This window comes from Phymastichus coffea, unplaced genomic scaffold (assembly GCF_024137745.1).
Source record: "Phymastichus coffea isolate CEN01 unplaced genomic scaffold, Cenicafe_Pcof_1.1 PCOF00004, whole genome shotgun sequence".
Lineage (NCBI taxonomy): Eukaryota > Metazoa > Arthropoda > Insecta > Hymenoptera > Eulophidae > Phymastichus > Phymastichus coffea.
Window position 1 is genome coordinate 12,415,860 of NW_026706815.1, and position 23,301 is coordinate 12,439,160.

Below are 23,301 nucleotides of genomic sequence, written 5' to 3' on the forward strand. Positions count from 1 at the left end.
AAAATAAACAGCAAAAAATTAGATATATATAAGAACTATGAGTAGCAGTTTTAAATCGACCAGAAATTAATAAGTAGTCGAAAGTTGAAAGTGAAAGCAGCACATTAAATTGTAGAATCACATGAGGTAGAGAATCAAGGGCGGAGGCTAAGATGAGCTTATGTTAATAGAGTCTCCAATCTCAGTCTCCAATTTCGTCTCTTAAGAATATATAGCAAAGACCCAATTATATAACCAAGACTTGAATTCATTGTACCTATCGATTATCTTATTATTATTGTATTATCTGTTGTTGTTATTGATAACTTGTTTAACATCCGTGAATCAGAAATAGTGGAAGAATTGTTTCATGATATGCTTAATGTGCGAAGAGGAAAATGCCTTCTAGGGAAACGCAGTGCCGACATCCTGGACGTCACAGGGACAGCCCACACTACGCTATCCTTAATAATGTAGACGGACCGAGATACCACCATTCGGACTGCCCAGGTCGAGGCACCCCAGAACTCATGGCAGGTGTACTCAACTACGTCGTCAGTCACCAGTAGTCTTCGTTGCGGTTTCCGTACTGAAAAATCGCTGTCATTTGATTCGGGCATACAGATGACATTCATCGGAACTTATCAGAGCGCTAGACTAGTCGTTCCACTAGGCTATTATAATCTTAGAGAAATAGGACAAACGCACTCGGCAGTGCGTCGAATACAACTGCTAGATCCTTCGCCCATTTCTTTGGAGGAAACTGCGGAACTACATCCACATTCCCTTGGTTTGGGGTTAGGAAAATAATCAGAGATGCAAAAACGGATGCAAAGCCGCGCGCATATACCATTGTACGCTCGCAATTAAAGACACATTGGATTTCCTCTTGGGCGGACACGCGATAAAAGACGCGTGTTGGGGTTTCCCCAGAACAGACGTTTCCGACAGATGGAAGCCTCAGGTAGACGGATACTCAACTCCATGTATTTAGGGCCGAACGAACCGTTATGCTGCCGTGTGTTCTCTCTTTCTCTCTCTCTCTCTCTCTCTCTCTCTCTCTCTTTCCCCAAGTTTGCAGCACTTGTGCATCACCTAAGGCACGAATACTAGGAACGCGGCGTGTTTGGTGATAGCACTAAAACTCTAATCGCACTCGCCAACAGCCCTCCTCGGATCACATCGAATAGTGGCTGTCGATTTCCTTCGACAGCTGTCACTTTCTGGCCCGATCCTTCCAGTTTCCTTAACTCGACGCATTTTTTGTCAAACTACAGACACATTTACGACCGAGGTTTTTATTTTTTCGACGTTTTTCCCTGTTATAGGGCGTTCTAGATTAATATGTGTGTGACAAAATTTTCTCCTTGTCACCAATTCTTTGCAGGGTTAAGTGGGTACTTTCGCTCAAGGTAATTGAGGGAGAAAAGAGAGGACAGGTCATAAATAAATTATATAAAAAACAAGAATCAAATTAAACTTACAACCTATTATTATTAATAATTATTTACACTAAGCATACGCGCGCATAATACAATCTAAAATTATCGAGCAACTAACGAAGGAATAGAACAAAATAAACGGTTTAGCATCATCGCGAACAAATGTATCGCGGTCTCTCCTAACTAAACAATTATTATTAATCACGCACTTATCCTATTTACAAACTTACTTAAAAATTACGCAGAAACCTGTATTGGATGAATTGCCCGGCACGTGGGCGCCTGGACAATTCGCCGGTAGCCATTTACACTACTACGAATTAAACTCAAGCGCCAACCTTTAGATAGCCGGCACGTGAATGCCTGGCTATCTTATTCAACGCGTACCGGTCGTCGCATCACCAGAGAGAGAGCGAGAGCGTAAAGAAAAAGAAGAAATGAAGGTTTGACCTTTCCTGTTAATGTTCCTCGCAACGTAGGGAACCTCTAACGAAGCACTGCTGCAGGGAGTGTCGGTCGTCGCTGCTGGTCAGATTGCTGCCGAACGATGCTGGCCAAGATCTGCAGCCGATGTATCTGCAGGAGATGTTGGCTCTCCTTGCAGGTGAGGCTGGCTGTGGTCGCAGATAAAGCTGTTGCCGGTGGAGTTGGCTTTCTTTTCAGCTATCCCCAAAACTGCACTCTCTACACTCTCTCACGACCATACTATACTGGCCTCGCGCACGCACTTTTTCTGGCGCTCGTCCCGCCGCCGGTCAGCGACGCTCGCTCTTCTCCCTATCTGACCTATTAGTTAGGCGGCACGCAACGCGTCGCTTATCGGTCACGCGTCGCGCGCCTGCCTATCCCTGCATAGGCCTAATGCTCTCTCTCTCTCTCTTTCTTTCTCACTCTCTCCGCGCTCTTCAATTTTGTGCGCTCAATTTCGCTGGCCCGTTCTCGGCGCTGAAACAAAAAGGCCAAGTGTTAGGCGCATACTTTAATGCGCCCAACGTTGGCCACCACGCCTTGCCGAGTGAAGGAGGGAGAAACGCAGACGAGAAACCGGCACACGGCCTGCTCTCGTCACATGTGTTTCTTAGGTAGTAGTGGACGCCATTTATCATCTCACTCACGGCAACGATTAAATTTATCTCCGTAATACCACACGGGTAAGCAAGAGACTTCTTATATTTTTTTGAATCCACAGTTTTTATTGACACACTAATTACAACAATATCATTCGAAAAATACGACACTGATATATCATACAAATTGAACGTACAAGCAGAACGTACAATGTTCCTCACTTTTGACAATCACTTGAGCCGCGAGGTCTAACTAACTCTGTTCTCCGTGCCAACCCTTATAAGGCTGCGTCTCTAGGGACATGCGATGTTATCTCACCCTCAAATTCTGCTTCCCATATGGTCCGCCAAATGGTCTTAAGAAAACCCTAGCGCTCTAACCAAATCGTAACCATTGCCCTCTCCTGGAGTGGTCGGAGCGACTTGGAGAAAGCGCATGGTACCTGCGCTGCCCTGAGTCACGGCGTACGGTCGTAGATCTACTCTTTAAAAAAAAGAGCTATATCGTTAAATGAGAGAAGCTTTCGAAGACAGGTGCCGATTTCTCTTTCATTTTACATTTCTGTTGACCTCTCCGCTCAGATCCATACGTATACATTTTCTCTCACGCTTACATTTTTCGCTTACGTGTTTGAATGCGGGACGCGCACGATCGCACAGACGAAGACGGTACTAAGGATTCCCTAATTATGTTAGGACTAATATGTTACTAATTAGTAAGGGTTTCCCCGCATATTTCCCACAACTTTCCAAATTTTTCTCTACTTAACCGTATGCATGATTATTACCTGGCCATACACATTGCCCTAATGACTAAAACTTTCTCTTCTCGGAATTTGTACAAGTGTACGCAATTTCGTAACATACGAGGTGTAATCAAAAAGTAAGGTGAATTTTTATTTTTCTCAAAAAATATTTATTTATTCATCAATTTTTATTTTATCTCCTTCAAAGTAATCCCCCTCGGATACGATGCACTTGTGCCAACGCTTTTTCCAATCCTCAAAGCATTTCAAAAAATCATTTTTTGTGATCTTGTTTAGTTCATCCTTCGATGCCGTCTTTATCTCCTCAATCGTGGCAAAACGCCGTCCTTTCATGGGCCTCTTCAGTTTTGGGAACAAGAAGTCACATGGGGCCAGATCTGGGGAATACGGTGCCTGTGGCATCGTTACTGTGTTGGTTTTAGCCAAAAATTCGCGCACAAGCAACGATGTGTGAGCAGGGGCGTTATCATGGTGCAAAAGCCAATTTTTATTTTTCCACAAATTCGGACGTTTCTGGCGGATTGCTTCGCGCAAATTGCGCATAACTTGCAGGTAATATTTCTTATTTACTGTTCTACCCTGTGGCAAGAACTCATGATGCACCACGCCCCTGCAGTCAAAGAAAACTGTAAGCAAAACCTTTACATTTGATCGAACTTGGCGTGCTTTTTTTGGTCTTGGTGATCCAGAATGCCTCCACTGGGACGATTGAGTCTTAGTCTCGACGTCATAACCGTATACCCATGTTTCGTCACCTGTTATAACCCTGTTGAATAAATCTGGATCATCGTTGACGTCATTCAGTAGCTCTTGGGCGATGCTCATGCGACGTTTCTTCTGGTCGAAATTGAGCAATTTCGGAACAAACTTGGCTGACACACATCTCATGTCTAAAACACTCGTCAAAATTGATTGGCACGAACCAAATGAGATGCCAATATCATCAGCAATTTCTCTAATGGTAATTCGACGATTTCCCAACACTATTTTCTTCACTTCTTCAACATTCTCATCAGTTGTTGATGTGCTGGGGCGTCCAGAACGAGGTTCGTCGTCGGTGTCTTCTCGGCCTTCTTGGAAGAGTTTATACCACTTGTAAACATATTTTTGGCTTAAAGTAGACTCACCGTATGCCACTTTCAGCATTTCAAGTGTTTTGGAACATTTGATTCCATTTTTCACACAAAATTTAATGCAAACTCTTTGAACCATGTTTTTAGACAGCAGCAAATCGTGGAGCAAGCAAAACACTTCTAACCTTGATGCCTCTCACAAACAAACCAAACATACTACAAAGCTGAAATTTGGAACGTATGTTCTAGACGAGTGTACCGATATAACCAAATAAAAAAGTCGCAGATCGAACGGACGTAGCCCGCTAAATTTCAAAATTCACCTTACTTTTTGATCACACCTCGTACTCAGGAAGCTTTCGGCAACGGATCCGGGTACTCCTAAAAATTTCAAGTTCCAAGCTCGAAACGCCTCCAACGTGTCCGCTGATTTTCAATTAAACCGGTTTCGATAGCAGCGACTCAAACGCTCTTTTGGACTCTGACTGCACTTGACTACATGTCGTTTCAACCGAACTGTACCATGGCTCGGTTCGAAAGCGTCTGAATTCTATGATTCGGACCCACTTTCTCGCTCCCAATACGGGGCGCTGGGGAAAACTTTACTTCTCTACTTCCCACCGTCTGTCGTCCTAGAGAACCAGTCGCTTTCCACTGCACATCTTCAAGTCCAGACATCAAGCTCTGCTCACAAGTGAGCACAAGTTGTCGTCTACAGTCAACAGGTCATCGGCACATTTGGATTGGATCGATCGTTCCTTAAACCATTTTTCGTCGGATACGCAGTGGAACAATTATGACATTGGAGCGTACCTCTAATCTGTTTAGTTTATATATAGTTTATATATATAGTAGTTTATATATACATATATATTATAGCAAGAATGATAGCTTTATTAGGATGATCTTATTTAGTAACATTACCATTGGTATTTTAACACAAAAGACCGATTATAAAATAATATTTATAAAATTATATAATTTGTTTTTCAGAATTCAGTACAGAATTGCTAAACGTGGGGTGGAACTATTAGAAATAGGAGGAAAAATGGTCTATTCAACGTGTTCTTTAAATCCTATCGAAAATGAAGCTGTTTTACATCGACTACTTGCAGAAGCTGAGGGTTCAATTCATTTAGTGGATGGTCAAAACTTCGTACCTGGATTAGTGTACAATCACGGTAACTTATAATATATGGTGTATGTGTGTGTATGTTTATCTTACTTTTTGCTAGTACCAACTCTGAGGCTTGAGATGGATTATAACTCTGCCGCGTTTGTTATGTTGCGTATATGTTGCGTAATTAGAAAGGGATTTCCCCGGTTAACAGGTTAAGTGATTGATTTGTTGAGTACGATGTCGCGCGGTTATATCGACAAACACACGACTTGGGTAAAAATGCTCTATTCAAGTGATTATTTATTAATTTGATATGAGTTTTTCTAGAAATCTTCACTGATTATTAAAAAATCAATGTCTCGCTATAAGTCATTCTAGTGTTAAACGTCCTCGAGTAATCTTCGTCGCTGCTAAAATACAAAGGCAATGTGATTCGATATTGTTTAGAATTGAGTAACCGAACAGAATAATGTCATACTAAATTTTAAATAAATTCAATATAAACACTGTGACGGAGAATCTCGGCTAGGCCGATCTCGTCCGTTTAGCTCTCGCAAATGTCCGTGCGCCGCGCCAGGCTGAGAGTGTGTACGTTTGGCACACACACTCATGCTTGGACCTTTTGTTTACGAGGTGCTGAACACGGGCTGAGCTGACTGCTGGAGCGACGAAGATGGCGCAGAAGAAGAAAGAAAGAGAGAGAGAGAGAGAGAGAGAGAGAGAGAGCGCTCGAATTGCTGATCGCCGCGGAAAATCAGGGAGTCTCTGCTAGGCATTGAGCGGAGAAAGTCGCGCGCGCGGATAAACCGAAAGGTCGCGGTTTTTCCGAGTTGGCCTCGCGACCTCGCCGACGTCTTGTTCATTCCGGAGACACGCCGGGTGCGCGGACGAGTGATAGAGCGTGAGGCTGGGTCGCGCCCAGCCGTGTCCCACAAGATACCCGGCACCGGTGCGTGCGGGTAACCGGCGAGGTGCGCGGGCGAGCGCGCGAGGAACGTGACGTGCTACAACAGCGAGCGGGTTGAGATCGAGGCAGCAATATTGCGGAGCGAGCAAGAGGGCGAGCCAGAGGACAGATAGCGACGACAACAAATGTACCAGCGATACGGTCGGGAACACACCAGTGACGTCACAGTGCAGAGCGCTCCAGCCGTCGGAGAGACTGAAGGTCGAGGTCGGTGCCGCATTTTCCTCTTATCTCTCTCTCTTGCATGTTCGGGCGTCGGTCTATGGTTGGTAGCACAGCAGACCTGCTGGCTACCCGTTAATGGCCTATCACCGAAAAGTATTTTGTCGGGCATTATTGTAACGGTCTAATTTATAAAGAGAATCGGCAGGCTGATCAGCCGCCGATTCACCTTTCGCGTTCGGATTCATTGTTGTGCCGTTCGTAGTGTATAAGCGCGAGATCGCTGTATTGTAACTCATTGTTGACGATTAAAGGATTAGTGTTAATCCGCTGTTGTGTTTATTCGCCGCCGTATCACTCCTCATCCCGACTTCGAATCTGTGCGCTTAACGTGTTTATGCTCGACGCGTTATTCAGTCGTGGGAACGTCTTTTGCTTCCCGAATCCCCGAATAAATAATTTGTGCGGACGGCCGCGAGCAACCCAGACGGGTACGGCCGGAATTCTCCGTTACATGGCATCCCTTGTGGGGAATTCACGACGCGCATAAGATTTTGTGGACGAAGTTCGATTGAGGAGTGACAGTTCTCGGACACGCGATTGAGTCGGATGATCGGGGGATTGTACGGTCGCGATTCGTATGCGTGGGCGCGGTATCGTCGTGAGGACGGGTTTTTCGCCTAGTGTGGTGGTGAACTCCAGTTGGTTGCCTGAGTGCAGGGGAACTTTGAGCTCGCATAGTTGCGTGGTGCAGCCGTTGCGGCGTGCAGTATCTCAGTCGACGGCGGTTGGACGGGCGTGTACGCGGTGAGTGCGCAGGGGGCTGGTTGGGTAACAGTCTGCGCTAGGGTGTGCGCAAGCGGCTCAAGCGCGTGCACAGTAGACTCTGAGCCTGGTTGTCGACTGAGACGTGTCATTGCAGTGCATGGTGACTGGGCATTACTGTACAGGGCCGAGCGGGTACTAGTGGAGTCAGAGGAAGGCCTATCTTGCGGGGTAATAGTTTTTAGGATTTTTTAGGTTGTTTTTCTGGTTTGTGGGTCGGTTGACGCGTTGGGTCCCTTAGAAGACAAATCGAGATGCCGCAAAAGTCAAGAAAGCCGGAGCTTTTTATACGGCACCTGTCGAGACAGCCGGAGCTTCAGCATTTACGGGCACGTATCCTGAAGATGCCGCCACAACAGTTGACCGAGGTGATGCTCCAGGAGGGCTTGAGTACGGAAGGGAAGCTAGTCGTTCTACAGGATCGCTTTTTCCGCACGTTCGTGATGAAGTCGCGACCTGAGACCGGCGCTCCCCTGTACCCCGAGGACTTCTTGTCTGGTCGGTTGCCGGAGTCCATCCACGTTGACGATGAGGATATGGGGACGGATCTGAGCCTGCCCAACGTACTAGAGCAGGCGTTGACGCGTGAGACTCACTCGAATCTCTTGGGAGGTGACGAGCTCTCCTTGTTCCGTCCTTCCGGATGTAAGGGGCTGGAGCACTCGATTCCGATTTCAGGGTCGGTCGACCCACCCGACACCGCACAGCGGGCCTTCGTCGAAAAGGGTGCTGAACGCGAGTCGAACGCATCGGAGGTCGAGAGGAGAAACGAGACGTCCGTGTTTGCCTCGGTCATGCCGCGGGGCAGTGTGGCGGATCCCGGTGTTGGGACTGGAGGCGCGAGACTGTCGAGCCATATTTTGCCGCCGGCCATCGCACAGCTGGACCCAGCAATGGTTGATCAGCTAGTGCTGGTCTTGCAGGCGTTCGGGTTCGGTGCAGGTGGTCGAGCTGTGGCAGGGAATATGGCCCCGGCGGTGCAAGTTCCCACGGTCCCAGGCGCCTCTCGAGTGTCGTCGGCGCGTGCGGGAATCGCATCGCAGCAGGGAGTGAGTCGGCCCAGGCTACCCCAGCTCTCAGGTCCTGACAGACCTTTGCGGAAGCTGGGACGGGGGTCAATGGCTTCAGCGATGAGTGATAGGGAGCGTCGGGCGAGACCAGCAAGAAATTTGGGCCTGCCGGCGTCTTCACTGAATTCGTCTAGTGAGACGAACCAGAGGCGATCACGTCGCAGGCGGAGGCCAGACAGGAGGCAGCGAAATAGGCGCGTGTGCTCTTCAGAGTCGAGCGAGGCGAGTGACCTCAGTTCCTCTAGCGAAGACGAGAGAACATGTGCTCGTTGCCAACGTCAGTCACACCGTGACAATCGAGCGAGATTGAGCTCCAGTGAGTGGCCCCCTCGAGGCGAGAGAAGACGTTTGAATGGGAGACGGGCTGATGCAGTGACTGCGTTCCGTACGTGGAACCTGAGATTCACAGGAACTTCAGGATCATCAGCTGAGCGTTTCTTGGAGCGGTTGGAGCGCTGTATACAAATGTACAGGCTCCCGGATCGCGAAGTGCTCCCAGCTCTGTACGCCATCTTTTCCGATCGCGCAGAGGTGTGGCTGTCCAACAAATTTGGAACGTGGCGCACGTTCCGAGGGTTCGCTTCCAGTTTCCGTCATCATTATTGCCGAACACTGTCTAGGGAGGAATATTACGACGTGCTAGCTCGTCGAACGCAGGGTGAGGATGAATCGATAGGGGATTACCTGACTGCGTTCGAGAGCGTCGTAAGGCGAATGAGGCCCCCTCCGTCAGAGAGAAAACTGATTCGTTTGGCAAAGGCAGGATTGAACCCGGAGTACGGAAGGTACATCCGGGAGAAGACGGTATGCACTCTGCGTGATATAGAATATTACGGAGAGAAGCTGGAGAAGCATCGTGAGTGTGAGAGGAGATGGCATCCTCCTTCTGCTAAGGACAACTTGCCAGTTGAGGACGCTGCTTATCGAGGAAAGGGCAAGAAGAGCCACATGGCAGTCAGTGCCGTGGTTTCCCAAGGAGAGGTGTCTCCAGTGGGGAAGCCGAAGGCTAAGAAGAAGAAGCAAGAGAAGAGGAATGCTTCTGGCACTGCCACATCCGGACGTTCGTCGGGTAGCGACTCGGGAGTGTATCAGTGCGCGGCGAGCAGTTTTATGCAGCCCGTACCAGTACAATTACCGGGTCCTAGCACCGACAGAGACCAGGGAAGATCTGGCAGACATATGCAGGTCACTCAACATCAGAATAGCCCAAGGAATGGACGAGATAGAGCTATTCTTCAGGGTCGATGCTATGGCTGCAATGGAGAGGGCCACAGGATCTCGGAATGCTCTGGTTCTGATCGAGGACAGGCTGGCCGGACACAGGGAAACTCAATTTGTTTCCGGTGTCGTCAACCGGGACATTATGCTTCGAGTTGTCCTCTGAGTCGGTCGAGAGAGTCATGCCAGAACTGCCAGGCGCCGAACTGTACGTTTCGCACCTGTGCGAACTGCGAGCCGATCCGTAGGTTAGCTGAAAACCGGTCCACAGGGAGTGGAAGTCCAACGCTCTCTGCGGTAACTTGCAGTAGGCTGCAGGGTTCGGGCACGACGAGCTCGACCTAAGGGCGTGAGACCAGGAAACGCGTGGGATTGTTCGGAGTGCCATAGGCGCCACTCGTATGAGGCAGTGCCCGCGAGCGGTTTCTCGCAATGGGTTGCCCATCGAGGAAGGTGCCGGGCCAATCCGAAGAAGCGACGTTTCTCTCTTGGGGTTGTTGTTTTCGTGTTGTAAGGTCGTCTGGTTTTGGTTTTAGTTTTAGTCCTGGGTTTTGCTTTTGGTTGTGGGTTTTAATTATTTTATTATACCGCTACCAGACAGTTCACTCGTGGCCAGCAGAAAAGGCCCAGCCATGGCGAGGCGCCCGGACGGCGAGAGCGGGAGACAGCCCCCGACCCTATGGAAAGGATCGGTTGCTTCGGGGGGGCTGTGACGGAGAATCTCGGCTAGGCCGATCTCGTCCGTTTAGCTCTCGCAAATGTCCGTGCGCCGCGCCAGGCTGAGAGTGTGTACGTTTGGCACACACACTCATGCTTGGACCTTTTGTTTACGAGGTGCTGAACACGGGCTGAGCTGACTGCTGGAGCGACGCAGATGGCGCAGAAGAAGAAAGAAAGAGAGAGAGAGAGAGAGAGCGCTCGAATTGCTGATCGCCGCGGAAAATCAGGGAGTCTCTGCTAGGCATTGAGCGGAGAAAGTCGCGCGCGCGGATAAACCGAAAGGTCGCGGTTTTTCCGAGTTGGCCTCGCGACCTCGCCGACGTCTTGTTCATTCCGGAGACACGCCGGGTGCGCGGACGAGTGATAGAGCGTGAGGCTGGGTCGCGCCCAGCCGTGTCCCACAAGATACCCGGCACCGGTGCGTGCGGGTAACCGGCGAGGTGCGCGGGCGAGCGCGCGAGGAACGTGACGTGCTACAACAGCGAGCGGGTTGAGATCGAGGCAGCAATATTGCGGAGCGAGCAAGAGGGCGAGCCAGAGGACAGATAGCGACGACAACAAATGTACCAGCGATACGGTCGGGAGCACACCAGTGACGTCACAGTGCAGAGCGCTCCAGCCGTCGGAGAGACTGAAGGTCGAGATCGGTGCCGCATTTTCCTCTTATCTCTCTCTCTTGCATGTTCGGGCGTCGGTCTATGGTTGGTAGCACAGCAGACCTGCTGGCTACCCGTTAATGGCCTATCACCGAAAAGTATTTTGTCGGGCATTATTGTAACGGTCTAATTTATAAAGAGAATCGGCAGGCTGATCAGCCGCCGATTCACCTTTCGCGTTCGGATTCATTGTTGTGCCGTTCGTAGTGTATAAGCGCGAGATCGCTGTATTGTAACTCATTGTTGACGATTAAAGGATTAGTGTTAATCCGCTGTTGTGTTTATTCGCCGCCGTATCACTCCTCATCCCGACTTCGAATCTGTGCGCTTAACGTGTTTATGCTCGACGCGTTATTCAGTCGTGGGAACGTCTTTTGCTTCCCGAATCCCCGAATAAATAATTTGTGCGGACGGCCGCGAGCAACCCAGACGGGTACGGCCGGAATTCTCCGTTACAACACTAGATAATTATATATATTTAAAAAAGTCAATTTATTATGATGATACTTGATGATAATATAGTAATTAATTGTAAAAAAAGTTTTTTAATTTACTTTTGTAATTTTTAAGATTCTGCTTTTTTTCTTTGAATGTTTAAATTTAACAGAATGATAAATGTAAAAAGTCAACATTTTTCATTGATATTTTTCGACCCTTGTTTTTACAACTTTGAAAAACTGATAATCGGTGTCATATTTCTGAAAAGATAAAGCGCTTAACTGCTAATGATATGCGTCCCCTCAATTAACCCTTGATGGTCCAAAATGGTATAAGCGGTACACTGGTCTTTGAGGCTTTGTAACTCATGCTATCAGTGACTAAAAAAATTGAGAGAGGCATGTTTCGAAAACTTAAATTTTGCCCTTTGCGATGGTATATATGAAATTGCTATAAAAAATTATTAATTATAAAAAAAATTAGTTTATTTGAAAAAAATCATGAATTTTTTGCTCTCTTTTTTTTTAAATCGAGTTTTGAAAAGTTTTTTCATCTGCCATCGACCTGGAACTTTTTAATCAGTGTAGTAAATGTTTGAACTTTAAGAATCCATTGTTCAAAATTCAATTTTTCATTTTCGTCTTTGCAAAATGGCGTAAGAACTGCAAAATTATCTTGATTACGTTTATAATTTTTTTCCTTAGCAAACACGTGCAAACCGGCAAAATTTTCAAAAATAAAAAGTTCTTAGAATTATTCAAAGAATACGTTCAAATTTTTTAAAAAAGTTTTAAGCAACTTTTCTATTTTGCAAATGGCCAAATTATTACAAAATAAAAAGTTTGTCCAAAATGCTTTTGGAAAAAATTGAAAAAATTAAAAGAAATTTTTATATATTCTTTGTCTAATTCCAAGCACTTTTTATTCTTAGAAATTTTTTTTCTAAATCTATTGCTTTTGAGAAAAAATTATTTAAAGATCACAGTAGTCGTGGATGTGATTGTGATAAATATTTTGTGAAGTATTTTTCTGAAATAAATTCTCAATAAATACGTGTTACCCACTGTAACGGGGTATGACCGTTTAATAAATTATGTCGCGCGATTACCTGGAAAAGACACGCGAAATTGTCAAAGCTCACTGCTATTAATACGGGAGAGCATGAGGAAGCATACGCCGGTCAACCGATTATCGTTTATAACCTAACTGAATTGAGTGGAAGCTATGTGAGGAGAGAATCAACGAAAACACTTGTTAGTATTATAGATCGGATGCTTTATTATCTTTCTAACTCACAAAGGTCGGCCCGCGCGTTTGTTTACACGCACGCTCGCTCTTCGACAACATGCTTCGCCGGTACGCTCGCTGCTCTCTGATATTAGAGCCTTACATGCACGCATCGAATATTAAGATTGAATTATTATTTATGTAGTCGCGGTCGCGAAATTAAGCTGGCCAGCTTACCTTTTACTTGCAGGCGATCGAGGAGCAACAACGGGTACTCCGCACCACTCGACACAGTTCTGTTATTGTTTCTTTTTTTTGGTGTTCGCGAGTCGCGGACGCACGCACGCACTGGTTTCGCCCTCGATGGCGAAACCGTTCGCACTCTCTCTCTCGTTCTCGTCCCTGGCTCGCAGCTGGGCAGCCCCTTAGCGGCAACACTCCTGAATCACTAGTTTCAGCTGTTTTTTTTAAGGCGTGTGTATGACGAGGACACGGGAATTAGCGACGATAGTAACGATAGCGGGCGGACTCCAGGATGGTCTCGGCTCCACTGGTTCAAATTCGTTCGCGCGCGTTCCGTCTGCTCGCGTGCCGAATTCCTTTATTACATATTTTTGTCCCTCCGGAAGGTGCTGCCCTCACGGACAACGATAAGGTTAAGTAGTTAGCGCTAACTTGACGTTTACCGTCACACCACCTCAAAAATTATAAAAAATGTTTTTTTTTAAATCTAACAAAAATTAAAAAAAAATAAAATAGGAAACAGAAAATGTAAAAAAAAGAGACTATTTATATTTGTCAACCTTCACATTGATGATAGTTGGATAACGTAAGCTTTGCTTATGGCTAATAGGCGATCTATGTGCAATTTCGTCAGACTTTCACATCCGGAACTACTTTGATTTTTAAGAATTTTTTCCTCGAAAATAAAATATTAAGGAGAAAAATTACCAAGAATAAAAAGTGCTTGGAATTAGTCAAAGAATCCATATATATTTTTTCAAAGTGGTTTGGACAATTTTTTTATTTTGCAATAATTTGTCCATTTGCAAAATTGAAAAGTTTCTCCAAACGTTTTCAAAAAATTTAAATGTATTCTCTGAGTGATTATAAGAACTTCTTATTCTCGGTCATTTTGTCGATTTGCACATATTTACTGAGGAAAAAAATCATAAACGTTATCAAGATAATTTTACAGTTCTGACACCATTTTGCAAAGACGAAAGTTAAAAATTGAACTGTGAACAATGGATTCTCAAAGTTCAAACATTTACTAGACCGATTAAAAAGGTTCCAGGTCGATGGCAGATGAAAAAACTTTTCAAAACTCGATTTAAAAAAAAAGAGAGCAAAAAAAAACATGATTTCTTTCAAACAAACTAATTTTTTTTATGATTAATAATTTTTTATAGCAATTTCATATATACCATCGGAAAGGGCAAGTTTGAAAATTATAAAACATGTCTATCTCAATTTTTTAGTCACCGATAGCGTGAGTTACAAAGCCTCAAATACCAGTGTACCGTATATGCAATTTTGTACCTTTAAGGGTTAATTACATTACGCAAGATAATATTCATAATTTTTTTTGGACTTTTTGAAAAAATATACTTTGAATAATTTTCATGCATTATAATATTAACGCAAAGAAGTGACTTTTTTTGTATTTACGAGTATGTGTATTTACGTAAGATCGGAGTGTGGGGGACAAGATTTATTTAGTGATGTAAGCTGAATTTCTATTACATATTATAAATTTAATTGAATATTTACATTTATCTAATTTCAGGTAAGTCTGACAATATTGTGATATTTTATTTTTATTACGGTTTTGATTTGAGATCTCTCGTCGACTTACACAACCTCCACATCGTATCTACTGATCCCACACATCACTATCTTGACATAAATCCCCCTTCCCATACTACACTTGACCTTTTCATAGTGAAAGACCCAAATGCCATCCAGAGCTTTGGAAAATCCGATCCTCCCTTTATTGCTGGCCATGATTTTATCACGCTCACCTATCGTTTTAGCACGAATAAGCACGTCACCAGATTTATTAGGTCCCGCGGGTTAAATCGGGTGGACGACCCTGAATGAGACCCTTAGCAGTTTTCTTTCGTGTCTGGTCGATAAATCTGCTGTACGATCGGAGCGCTCTTTGGACCTGCTGATGGATGCTGACTTGTGCTCCCTTGACGACCCGGTGCACTCTCTTACTGAAGTCCTCATGAAGTCCTTTGATGCGGTAGTCCCTCTTAGGAGCATCAAGTTATCTTCTAGACGTAAACCCTGGATAACTCCGAGCATTCTCGCTCTCATGAAAAGGCGTGACGCTTTCTATAAACTGGCATCCTCCTCCTGCTCGGTCAGTGACGTCGCTAGGTATTGAAGGCTTCGTAATGACGTCTCAAATGCCCTCGACTCAGCAAGAAATTTTGCATCTCAAGCAGACTGTCCTCCGCAAGAACCAGTAAGGCCAGATGGAACCAGTTACGAAACTTGGGAGTCACTACGAGCGCTTTTCCATCCCCATTTCTCGTCCTTCTCTCGTCTCCTCCCATAACATGTGACTTTTTTGACAACTTTTTAACGAGTCCCCCAAATTTTCCTCACGCTCACTCCCCATTCAAATTTCGTGAGGTTACTAGCCACGAGGTTATGGATGCACTAAACTCATCCAGAACATTCGGTCCCGATGGTTTGTCTGTCAAGATGCTTAAGCTCGTTTCTTCTACTTGTCTCTTGTCTCTCACGCATCTTGTTAACAAATCATTATTGTGCGGCGCTTTTCCGACCTCCTGGAAACGGTCTCTCATCACCCCTTTTTCCAAAGTACCTTCGCCCGCTCTTTTATCGGACATCAGACCGATAGCAAGGTTATCTGAGGTATCAAAGGTGCTTAAGAGGCTCGTTCATTTACAGCTTTCGTCCTATCTACACTGCCGGAAGCTACGTGATCCACGGCAGGCCGGATTCGTGAGGTTTCACAGCACTCAGACTGCACTCCTGTGGGGATTACTTTCAAGGATGCCACCCACCAGATGATAAAGAATAACGCTAGCACGAAAATATAAAGGTAGGCCCGATACTTTCCGGACAGACCTTGTATATGGTCTTGTTTTCGCTGAATTGCCCTAACACATTTACGCGTATATGAGAAGAGCGACTTAGCTTAGTACCGTTTTTCTTCAGTTTTCTTGTCTATGACGGGTTGTTGTTTTGCAGTGGAAGACGAAGGAAAAGGCAAATCAGACTGGATCTTTACAGTACACCTTCCGGATCAAAAGAAAAAATGTTTAACAATACTTTATGATAATGAACGTTATATAATTCATTATAGAGCGTTAAAGGAAGTTCTTAAATACGGACTCGAAACGGAACGATTCGAAACGAAATAGTTTGAAAAATTATTCTATAAGCTCATGTTTAATTCAGTATATAGAAAAACTATGGAGGATGAAAGGAGGCGAAAAGATGTTAAATTAATTAAGAAATAGGATGGTAGATGTGGAGCAGACGCACGAATTGCACAACCCAACTTTCTCAGTAACTCCATTTTTCATAAAAATCAATTAACAATACAATTAACACGGACGTCTATTTCTATAAAAAACTTATATATATCGGACTTTGTGTGCTTGATATCTCATAAACCATTATGTACGACTTCCGCTATGGATATATGAAAGAAAAGATAGGTGATAAAGTTAAATTACACTATACAGATACAAACAGCTTCATGTCTGAAATTCTGGATGTTGATATTTATGCAATTATGAAAAAAGACATTGATAAATTTGATACATTCGACTATCCAGAAGATAATAAATTTGATATACCTCGAACCAATAAAAAAATTTTCAAAGTAATGAAAGAAGAACGTAATGGAAACTGTGACCTAACAAGCAGGTCGGGTTGTTTAGGCCCGGCATGCGCGTGTTTCGATGTGGTAATGTGATAGGAAAACCTAATGAATTTCTGTCATTCGAGCGAACAGCCTTGTCACTCTGTTTTGAGATTACTCAATTGGTTCGAAAGACATGATTTATTGCTTTTTATTATTAAGCTCGTTCTCTCTAGTGATCAGACTAGAGTGGGCGGCGGAACACCAATTCCTAGCTACCTCTTTTTTTATCATAAGGAAAAGATCAGGTGATACATCTATAACTCGACGTTTAGCGACAGGATAACTCTTTACGCTATCGAACAGAGTAACAATGCATTCGCTAGAAGACCAAAATAAGAGTGAGCGACTAAGCTCGTTTGCTCTTATATATACTCTGACTGTAGGTGTGCCTTGTATACATCCACGCTTAAGTCTATCTATTTGGTATTCGTATCTTCCGTCGGTCATTGCCCTAACAATCCTTTGTTTGTTTCGTTCAAGCTTCGCATATGTTACAAAACATTATGAGAGAATTCATTGGTCTTCGAAGTAAAATGTATAACATACAAATAGAAGATCAGCAAACTATCAAAAAAGCAAAACGAGTAAAAATGCATTCTGTTAAAAAAGAACTATATCTCATGAAGATTATCGAAAATGTTTAATGGAATCAGAAATTATAAGGCGTGAGCAATGCTGTATATGTAGTGTACTGCACCAAATAAGAATTGAGAGAGCGGAAGATAGCACTGAGCCCTTATGACGAGAGAGAGAGAGCCCTTATGAGAAAATATATTTCACTGCAGTGATTAAATTCCTCCAACCACTGGCAGACGTGACTCAAAACAAGCTATTTGCGGTGGACAAGAAAAAGAGCCTATGTGACTAAGTTGATAAATAACGAAGCAGGAAGAGAAGGGGATGCTGGTAACAAAACCGAGAGCTCGCTTGAGCCCAGCACAGTTGTTCAACACTCGTTTGAATCAGCAGTCACATTCTCATCCTTCTCCTCTAGTAAATCTCTAGCAATCCTATAGTAAAAGTAAGTTGTTATATATAATTTTCTCATCATTTCCCAATAGAAAAGTAGGTCAAATTAACCTATTGATCTTATTTGTTGTAGAATGGATTTTTCTTCAATCAATAGGATTGCTAAATCGGCTTTTCTACTTAAAAAAAACCATCTTGTAATTGAATACAAATTGCACCTACTTGATTACTAAATTGTGATGGCTAATAACTAATTATGGCATCATTATTACTATTGATCAAGAATTTGAGATTCTTTTACTAAAAAGAGTAAGCTTGGCTCTTGAAAAGGATAGCAATATGTCGAAGAAACTCTACGAAACATGTGAGAAAAAAGAACTATTCCTTCTACATCATGAATAATCAAATTTTGAATTTAAGAACTCTAGTAATTAAGAAATTTAAAAAAATCTTCTGTTGTATTAGTGATATAAGAGTTATAATAAAATATATTAACCTTAATTAAACACTGTTTTTAATTATTTAATTCTTATTCATCTATTTAATTATCTCCTTTCTTACCTATCCATTTGGAGGAGAGGTAAAAGTAGTCAGTGATACGATCTTTTATGGAATTTTGATTCCATATAAAGGCCCCATGACTGATGAAAATAATACCTCACTAAAATAAACGTCGAAAACCTAAGACTAGAGTCAGTCTATTAGAAGAATTGATAACAAATAGCAATAGCAGTAGCATGTTAGTATCCTTGTCCCCATCCTTAATCATGTTACGTATAAAAGGCAAGAGATTTCACTCCTCTTTTAAGCGTGTACGGTTCGCAAAGAAAGTTAGAATACATCGTCTTTCTTACGAAGATTCGGATTCAAGAAACGGAATGTGGAAACAGGTAGCACGTTATCGTGGGCGCTTTCGACGACGCATTATTGAGCAGGATCGAGTTATATCGCTCGCATTGATTAAGAAAAGAATACTATGGATTAATCTCATATTTGAACTGATTTTAAATAATCATTATATTAATTACATGTTCTTGTAAAATAAAAATCTGATTTCGAGTAGTGGGAGAGAGAGGGAAACGGGACGTCTCGAGAAAGCTAAGTAGTGAGGTTGCCACATTTTATAAGCAGTTTGAGCATCAACAAGCATCATTCTGTCTCAAGAATTAGTTAGTAGAAGTAGTATCCAGTTCTCTATTCCCAATCTAGAAATCTGAATATTTAAGAAGAAGAATATAGATTCTGAAATGTTAAATAAAATAGCTATGAATCTATTTGATTCACTTTTCATAAAGAATTATTATGAATTACATGAATATTAAAACTATCTAATGACAGGCATGAACCAAGTTGAATTGAGGATTATTTTTGAATTCAATTATGAATTCCAAATCATTTTCCCAGACCGAATTTCAAGAACAATTCACAATCACTATCATCTGTATATCGAAATGAGTGAAAATGTTAAAAAATATGCTTTATATTTAGTGTATCATGGATGAGACGGATTGAAATTCTCTTTTCGTTGTAATTAAAATCTCTTTCATTTCAATAAAGCTCATACTTAAATTTCTTTTGTGAAGAGGTAAATGAGTCACAGGTGGTTTTACTAAAGCAGGTTTCGACTTGTTTTAATGAATTCACAAATGACGTTTAATGGAAGTACTTCACAGGTGAGAACGAAGGTTGGGGGCTCTCTCCCTTAAAAAAAATGTTCTGATACTTCACTATTTTGGATATAAAAATTTTTTTTATATAAAAATTAATACTCGTTGACTAATGGAAAAATTTTTTTATTTCAATAAAATTTTTTACATTTGATAAAATAATTTTTTTCTTTCAATCGTTCATTCATTCATTTATTTATATTTGCTTTATTAACCCATGAACTGTGTGAGTTTTCAAATCCTAACCATTTTACATAGATTTTATTGCCTTGTTTCTTCAAAACTTTTTCCACGAGATAGACAGTGGTATATATAGCTTTTTGCAGTTCTTGTTCATAGAAACCTCCAACGAATTTTCTTGGTAATTTAGTACACGGTATGTTATGGGTTTTGTTCTCAAAATACGTTGAATAGTAAAAAATTCTGTAGACCAATTGGAGGTATATCTTTTTTCAAAAACATGTTTAGACTTGCTCACTCGTACTTTATCGCCTACTCAGAATTTCGGTTTCTTGAAAAGACATTGGTTGTAAGAGAATCATGTCCGCACTTGTATTTCATTCTCTTTAGTCACATATTTAGGTTTCGCATCTATTGTACGATGTTTTCGATTATTATAAGATTACAATAAATCAGCGAGAATGTCGAGGCATTTGTAATTTCCTTGTAGACTGAGTTTTTTCCACATGATATTTTTTAGCGTTCGAATGAAACGTTTACAAATTAAGATTACTATAGGTGGAATATAGATTTATTTTATATTTTATCTGAAAAATTGTAGAACTTTACCTCGGTCCACGTGGAGATTTCTAGGAGTGTGTCCTTTTTTAAATATAGACTCCATTGCACTAGCGACATCTGGACCAATTGTTTTGTTACACAGGAACGGCTCAAGCATATTTTGAAAATATATCAATGACAATTAATAAATATCGAAAGCATTTGTTCTCTCTCGAATAGCCTTGTATCTCTACAAGATAAAATTGCCAGATATCATCTTTGCCATGTATATCAACTTTTCGATGCGGATAGTTACGACAAGCTGGTTTATGAAGCTCATCAACGACTCTTTGACGTTTCGTATTTTATTGATTGTTAATTATTTTATTTAGATATTATTTTATCTTTTTTATGAATTTCATTACATTTTATCAACAGATGATCTAATACACTGTTTAACTTCTCAAATTTCTGTTGTACTTGAACAACTTTTTCGTTAATATTTCTAACCTCTGTTTCAATTAATCAAGATACGAAGTCTAAATTGACTACGTTTTCAGTTTACAGAGAGAGAGAGAGAGAGAGAGAGAGAGAGAGAGAGCACGAGAGAGCATGAGAGAGAGAAAAAAATTACAGATCCTTTTTCCGTTTACATCCAAGTGATTATTTACAGTGATTTTATACCCTATATCGAGAGGACCACAAGAGCCCTTTTCTTTGTTTAATTTATAACCAAACACGTCAACTCTGATTCTAATACTGATAGATAGTTAGAGTTCTCTCTCAATATATATAACCTGATTCACGTAATTTTTCAATAATTGAATATATTTCATTAATATGATTAGGATTACTAGCTGCTTATTCAACTATAAGTAATTTTAGTCGATCGACAAACTCATTCAAACCATTCCAGTAGATAAGTCAAACGACATTTCTTTTTTTGCTACTTTGTAGCGAGGTAAAAGACCCCTTCCACCAATAGACTTACGTTTCTTAGCACTATTATTGCCGAGATGTAAGTTAGGACCAATGTAGGTTTTGAATTTTTTCACATGCTTATTTCAATATTCTCCATTTGAGTCAAATCGCTTCTAATGAGCGTTAGTGTTTTTAAGAAGTTTTACATAATTTTCTTTATCCTATGAGCTAATTAGTTTAGGATTGGGTTATTTACGAAAAAGAAGTTCCATCAAACTGAAAGTCTTGGTGTATCTTTCATCATTCACTATCACTATCGCTTTCGAAATAAATATGAGAATTACTAAGTATGTACTTATTTTCCTTTAGATGGACAGCGAATGTTTTATCTGGATTACTTTTCACATTAGGCTCGTGCAATAGTCGAATATAGTTTCCTGAAATTTAGTCGACGAGTGGTTGAGATGAATACATTCTATCTAAATTTATAGTAGGAGTATCTATAGATTCATCGTCAGCAGACTTATCAGTGTCATCGTCAGCACCAATAGCAGATTCAAATGTAGTATCCAACGGTTGTAAAGTAGTATCAATTTCATTTGTAGTACTATTAAAGTATGGATGCCTCTTAGAACAGTTTGCTTTTGACTTGAATATTTTTTCAAAAGCGATTCTATTTTTTTTCGTTGACGATTCGTTAGTAGTAGCAGTAGTAGCAGCAGTATTAGTTTTCTCAGTAGCTATCTCTACAAGCTTCTTCAGTGGATCAACAACTGGTTTAAATGTTTCATTCGAAGTTTTTTCTAAATATTCTTTTCCACGTTTTAATAGCTGATATGCACGTTTAATTGTATCACGAACCTTAGTTAATTGTTGAAAAACTATCTTTTCTCGTTCAAAATCTGTTATATTCTTGATAGTTGTATTGATGAAAGAGAAATAACGCTCGTTCACTTAGTCTACGATATTTATAGCAAAAGTCAAATCATTTTCTATATTCTATCTTCCATGATTTATTAGTCTATCTCTATCGATAACTAAAAATCCGTGATTATCATCTCTCCAACATTTGGAACAAATTTTAAACTGTTCGAAAGGTATGTCTGAGTTAACGTGATCATTATAAATATGTTTGATATTAACATAATCTTGTCAAAATAAAGCTAGTAAATTCACACTATCTCTAATAAGATGCTTTGGAATGTATACATACAATTGAAAAAGGTAAAAGCTATCTACTTTATTACATCTTCCTATAAAAAAAAATCGCTCTTACATTATCTTGTTTCTCGGTTGCGATATCGTCAAAAATAATAATGGACTTAGATTGTGCTTTATCTGGCAAGACAACTGACTTATGCTCACTAAATGAGTAATATTATACTTCATCTATCGGCTTCATTAAATTTCTTAGAAACTGATAATTGGGTTGGTTTAGTGACTTTGAGTGACGTTAGCAAACAATTAATTTTTCCACAGTTACTGGGTCCACAGAAAACTGTTTGTATACTATTTGATAGTAGTTCGTCATATCTTTTTTCTCGTTTTTCCATCTCCATTACCCTATCGAAATTTATAACCTGGAGTTTGAGAGGCTACTCCTTAAAATCCATGTTGTTTGCTCGTCACTGAGTCACCGACGATTGAATGCAAGACTATAAAAAGACTGATTATATATTTTGGATTTCATCAAAGTATCGTCTTTCAAAGTAGTATGATCAATCATCATCATCATCAAGGAAAGACTGGCGTTGGCTTTGTGAACAAGATCATCAATAACTTACGTTTCAAAGTTTATTTGTTTGATTATCAGTACTGTGGACCAGAAACTAAATTGAAAAAACGATTGGCTCGAGGTAATCCTGGTAAAAATTCACTAGACACTGCTTGTGAAACGAGGTGAAGGTATCAAAGAACGGCAACCACGAAAGAAATATACAAAAAGTAAAAAACAAATTACATCGCTTCTAGTTATTCGCTCTGCTATAAAGAGTGTTAAAGAAGCGGTAAAAAAGTTCGGAGGTAGAAGTAAAATACATATACCATGTATTTTACCAATTAAACAATTCTAAAACCTGTGGGTGGAGCTCTTCCTTTTTTAATTTCATTATTTGCCGCTTTGAGCGCCACTGGTGCTCTTGCTGGAGACGTTCCTTGAATAGTAAAAGCTATCAACAGTGCTAAGGTCACTCAAAATGAATTAAAAGAGGCTCATAGCCTTAATAAAACCATGAAAGCAATTGCTATAGGTAAAGGTCTTTACTTGAAGCCACATATTAAAGGTTATGGTATGCATCTCAAGCCATATACCAATGGGAGAGGTCTATAAAACAAAAAACTCAAAGTAGCTTTATCTAATCGTGCACTGACTGATCAAGAT

At 41.5% G+C, this 23,301-nt stretch overlaps 1 protein-coding gene across 1 annotated transcript in view; it reads left to right on the forward strand.

The window, feature by feature from the left end:
- Positions 1-23,301, forward strand: part of LOC131666910 (tRNA (cytosine(34)-C(5))-methyltransferase) — a 304,687-nt gene that overhangs the window by 113,596 nt on the left and 167,790 nt on the right. The window contains exon 6 of the mRNA XM_058939987.1: positions 5,322-5,509. Coding sequence (XP_058795970.1) covers positions 5,322-5,509 — 188 coding nt within the window. The remainder of the gene's footprint in view (positions 1-5,321; positions 5,510-23,301) is intronic.